Source organism: Camelina sativa, chromosome 14 (genome assembly GCF_000633955.1).
Source record: "Camelina sativa cultivar DH55 chromosome 14, Cs, whole genome shotgun sequence".
Lineage (NCBI taxonomy): Eukaryota > Viridiplantae > Streptophyta > Magnoliopsida > Brassicales > Brassicaceae > Camelina > Camelina sativa.
In genome coordinates, this window is record NC_025698.1 from 7,580,927 (window position 1) to 7,586,203 (window position 5,277).

At 37.2% G+C, this 5,277-nt stretch overlaps 1 protein-coding gene across 1 annotated transcript; it reads right to left on the reverse strand.

Moving 5' to 3' along the window:
- On the reverse strand, positions 86-2,204 carry LOC104743333. Its single transcript, XM_019235460.1, has 6 exons — positions 2,024-2,204; positions 1,466-1,669; positions 1,165-1,335; positions 928-1,055; positions 492-724; positions 86-337 (listed from the first exon to the last, which is right to left on the reverse strand). The coding sequence occupies exons 3-6, from the start codon at positions 1,191-1,193 to the stop codon at positions 86-88; spliced, it is 642 nt and encodes a 213-aa protein (XP_019091005.1). The 5' UTR covers positions 1,194-1,335; positions 1,466-1,669; positions 2,024-2,204.

Below are 5,277 nucleotides of genomic sequence, written 5' to 3' on the forward strand. Positions count from 1 at the left end.
AAAAAAAAAAAAAAACAAATATTACAATGTCGCAGGGGGTTGTGTGTGTTAAACAAAAATAAAAATAAATAAATAAATAATAATATCAGGGGTTACCTACCTGACTATCGTCTCTTTGGCGAAGGTAATCCACATCTTCTTCCTCTGCTTCTTCTTCATACAAGTGGCGCAAAACAGGGCCCCATTGTTCAGATGAACTCCGGAAGTCCAACAACTGCACCAGAGGTTTCCGGTTGTCGACTCTACCTGGATTGCCTGTTTCAAGTATAACAGGCTCTTCATCATTTGTTTCCCAAGGCGCATTCTTTTTCTTTACCCTACGGTAGACACAGGTGATCTGATGATACAACAAGGCAGGAAGAGTAAGAATTAGAAAGTTGTTAGGTTTTTTTTTTTTTTTGGACAGGAACGAGAAATCTTCTAACACCTAATTAAGAACCCAATCAAATACATACAAATTACAATGGATCGCCAAAAATAATAATAAATACCTTAGATGTGCCTCCTCCCACTACTTCGGCTTCTTCTTCGAGACCTGGTACTAGTGGAGAATAATTAACATCACTGTGCCCTTGAGTAATGGCAGATTCGCTTTGGCAAATTGATGAAACTAGTGGAGAATAAATGTCCAAGCTGGTCCCTGTGGACTTCAAAGCTTCGATGATGCAAGGCTGAAGCTTACGGGCACAACTACTGAGAACCTTCTCCACAAGCGTGGAAGCCGCTGGTGAGACATCCTAAGGCAAGTCAATCAGACAAATTAAACCTCAAGTGTATATAAAATATGGGAGAATCTAACCTCAGCTGGGGAAAACTTACCCGGCTTTCCTTTTTGACAGAGNATCCTAAGGCAAGTCAATCAGACAAATTAAACCTCAAGTGTATTTAAAATATAGGAGAATCTAACCTCAGCTGGGGAAAACTTACCCGGCTTTCCTTTTTGACAGAGTTTTAAGAGAGTCTCGAGCAAATCCATGGGTATTTCATCACTTTCATCTATAACTGTGATCATAATCGTTTTCATTGAGAGAAGGACCAGTCGAGGATGATCCAGCCTAAACAGATGCACAAAAGAAAAAACATCAACATATGCCAAACGTGAATACCCCCTGAAGCCAGTTACATATGAAGTAACTAAGAGTTAATTGAGCTTTGTACACCTACCTTATGACTTTCAAGAACCGTCGAAACATATCTAGGACAAGATCATCGCACTCCTAAGTCCAGCATAACTAAGGAAGATCTGACCTTTGCAAAAGTCTCAAGAACAGCCTCAGCTTTCCTGTAACTGCGACTGGAAGCATCAGCTAGTTTATCAAATGCTTCTACTGTCATCTGAAAAACCTCCTGCAAGTCAAATTAGAAGCAAAGCCAATGGCCTCATGAGAGAATATTTGGAAAGAAGAGACCAGTTTTACTGGAATCAAAAGGTACACACAACTAGTGGATTAAAAGGTAAACCAACCTTCATTTGGACATCGGGATAAGGGGTCAGTGGAGCATTAATCCTCATAATTTCAGCCAAGCAAGAGGCAACAGAAACCCTAACATCAGAATCGGGGTTTCTTAAGAGATCAGCAGATACCAAAGCCGTCGTGGTTGAAAAAAGGGCTCTTTCTACAGAACTAGGAGCATCTTGCTCGACAGTGCCGAGCAGAGACTGGACATCCTACACACAGAGGCATCAAAAATCAGATGGTTGAACATAAATCGCAGAGAAAAAAATTCCCCTAGGGATTTGAAAGCAGCAATAGAACCCTAAAAAGGTTTCACCTTTACCCCCAAAATGTCTCAGTAAACGCTACAAAATAACTAATGAACATTGAACAGAACAGCAGAAATTGAATTTTCCTTATGTTTAAGAAACGAGAAACTCTAATCGTTTCCTATAATCTAAGCCCCCCCAAAAACAGAGAAATTTCAACCAAACTCATGAACGAAAGCAACAAAAGAAACCCATTTATCGAGGAAACGTTACAAAAACAAGAGAATCTCGAGAGAGAGGGGTTAGAAGGATTCGTACATCGAGAAGATTGAGAGTCGCATCAGTTGAGGAATGAGGCTTGACGAGATTGTCTGCAGCCTCGAGGAGTTTGGTCTCTTTGGCAAAAAAAGCCATTCTGGAAATTTCAAAACCCTAGAAAACAAAGAAACAATCCCTGAATGAAAGGGAAAAAGAAAGAAAGATTCCAAAGGTTTGGAGCACAAGGGAAAATAAAGAAACACAAGTTCAAGTTTACAAAACACAAGTTCTTTACGAATTTTTTATTATTATTATTTTGTTTAATTTACAATAAATAGAAACTGATTATTCTAAAGGCAAAATTATAATTTAAAATAAAAACTACAAGTAGCCAGATATAAAACTTACAATATTTAAAAACTGAAATATTAATCAGTTTTAATTGACAGGGAGGTATTAATCAACAGAGATATTAACAATTTGGTGAAGATGATATCTTCGCCTCATAATTGGTCGGCCTTCACAACATACCTAGACGATATCAAGATTGATAGGGAGGAGTTTTTTTTTTTTTTCTTTGGTTCAAATTTTTAGAAATGCTAATGTAAGAGCGGATTATTTAGCACGCCGAGCGCGTTCCTCTCCATTATTTTTTAAAGAAAAAAAAACCAGGTATTATTTATCTAAATAAAAAAAACAAATGAGGTATTTTTAATCTTTTTTCCCATAAGTTATATCAGCAATTTTTTAAACATTTTTTATTTTAGGGAGGATTACCATAGTAGGTCGTAAATCCTTGTTTTTTACTAGAAAGGGGTAAAGAGGTTTGATAAAAAATGGCACCCTTCAAAAAATGTGTTACGAACAAAATAATTACAAAACATGCCATCGTAATTACCTGCCACGTAGGAAAGAGGGCGTTAAAAGGGAGGTGTTTTTGGTAGGAAAAATTTCCGCCAATCCATAAGTCTACCATTGTAGTTACAGTAGAGTAAGATGAGGTTGGTAGAGTTAGTAAAAAAATTTATGGATTTTCTTAGAGTAATGCGGTAGATTAAAGTATAATGGTGGTAGAGATATAGTTATATGATAGAGTTAAAAAACAAGTAGAGTTATTTGATATAGATATAGATAGTTATGGTAGAGTTAGTAAAACCCTTAGAGTTATACAGTAGAGTAAGTCGGTGCCGTAGATTTAAATTGTTTGGTGGCAGAGTAAGTAAGAAAAAGATTATTAGAGTTATGGGTGAAATAGAGATAGTTGATAGACTAAATTGTAGTGATGGTAGAGTTAGTAGGTATAATTGAGTTATTTGGTAGACTAATAAACAGTGACAATAGAGTTAGTATTTCAGATAGAGTTATTAGTGAGAATAGAGTTTTTATATTATGTTATGATAGAGTTACTGCTTACTAAACTAGCATAAGATTCGTAGAGTTAGTGTTTCGTGTGGTGATAGAGTTATTGGATGGTATTACTGAAATATGTGAATTCTAACATATTTTTGTAGGTTAAAATGGAGTTCCTTAAAAAAGAAAAAGACAATTATGCCTTCAAATTAAAAGTGAAATCACAACAATCTTTGGTTGCCTTCCTTGATCGAACCCTTCTCGATCAATTCCAAAAACCTTCCCAAATTTGTTGAAAAAATGCTCGAGATCCCTTTGTTATGTGGGAAGTGCTTATTTTCTAGCAACCATTGGTTATTTAGAGTCGATGTAAGAAGAGGTTGTAGAGTTATAGGACTGAGCAGACGAAATTCTTATGAGGATTTAGTCTCAATGGTGTATGAGAATTTCGGGTTAGATAGAAGAGTTTGTGAGGTGAAGTTATCGTACAAATTAGCACAGAAGAGTGTGTTGTTATCCTTACCAGAGGACACCCCGCCGGTGTTTGTTTGTAATGGGCGACAGTTTCAAGGACTTATCCGACAAAGTCAGGCAGAAGGAGTGAGTCGGCTGTGTGTTGAAATCGTTGATTCAAGGGATGAAGAGATCTCTAAAAGTGGGGAATACGATCAAGTGGAGATGGATACTCGTCACGATAACTATGAAGTGAAGGCGTCTGTAGAAAAACGAGTGGCAGAAAACGAGGAAGTAGGGGAAGATGACGATGAAGACAACGAAATGAGGTTTGATTGTTTCGATGACCCAGATGGAGCAAGTTCTGGGGATGAAGAGTATAGTTTGCCTAAGGAAATAGGAGTTGAGCAAACAAAGGATGACGAAGAAGCAATTGTGGAAACAACTGGTGCAGACACAGGTTTTTCCTTTCCTAAAAGGAGTTGTAGTTTTCGCAGTCTGTTTGAGGAATTAGATATCAAAGATATTGATATAGCGGTTGGGGAAACATTTGAGTCAAGAAAAGATTTGTTGGTTAGATTGAAGATATTAACTGTGGTTGAAAAGTTTGACTTCTATGTGCATGAATCAAGGCCTAATTTGTATGTTGTAAAATGTTGGGTTCGTGGTTGTCAGTGGAGGGTGAGAGCTTCAACGATAGCTCATTCTCCAATATTCCATATTTGAATTTATCAACGGCAACACAGTTTGTCAGTAACCGAAAGGTCTGGACGTTCAAGGAAAGCAACCCCAGATATTTTGGCGGAGCTCTACAAAGAATTCGTTGGGGGTATTGGATCTGGTGTTGTGTCAAACCATGTTGCAGCTGGCCTTAATCGACGGTATGGTATAAAGGTAAATGTCTGAAACTTTACATAAACCAGAAAACGGCCTGCTATATTACACTCAGTTTGTTTTGAATCTTATAAAATATCAATATTTTGTTTTGTAGATGGGTTATTGGAAAGGCCATCATACTCTCAAGTGTGCTCGTGAATTAGTTAGGGGTAGTTATGAAAGTGGATATTCAGAACTACCTTCGTACTTATACATGATTAGAAGAGCAAATCCAGGAACTTTGACTAGGTTAGAAGTGGATGAGTTAGATAGATTCAAATCTGTTTTCATAGCATTTGGGGCAAGCATAGATGGATTTTCTTTCATGAGGAAAGTCATAGTTGTTGATGGTACATTTTTAAAGGGCAAATATCTAGGGATGTTACTAATGGCGACGACACAAGATGGAACCTACAACATATTTCCTCTAGCATTGGATGTGGTTGATATGGAAACAATGAGTCATGGGAATGGTTTTTTAGACAACTCAGCCGTGTTATTCAAGATGATGAAGGGCTTGCCATTATATCGGATAGACATAAGTCAATAAGCAAAGCAATAGGAAAAGTGTATCCTCTTCCTAGTCGTGGGATTTGTACTTACCATCTACACAAAAATATTGTAGTTAGATTTAA

Bases quoted from the DNA above. Each gene is read 5' to 3' on its own strand.
- LOC104743333 (XM_019235460.1), bottom strand. From the start codon at position 1,193: ATGTTTCGACGGTTCTTGAAAGTCATAAG. The intron at 1,056-1,164 runs GTAGGTGTACAA...GCATCTGTTTAG, and splicing joins CGGTTCTTGAAAGTCATAAG to GCTGGATCATCCTCGACTGG. The intron at 725-927 runs GTAAGTTTTCCC...ATGTCTCACCAG, and splicing joins CTGTCAAAAAGGAAAGCCGG to CGGCTTCCACGCTTGTGGAG.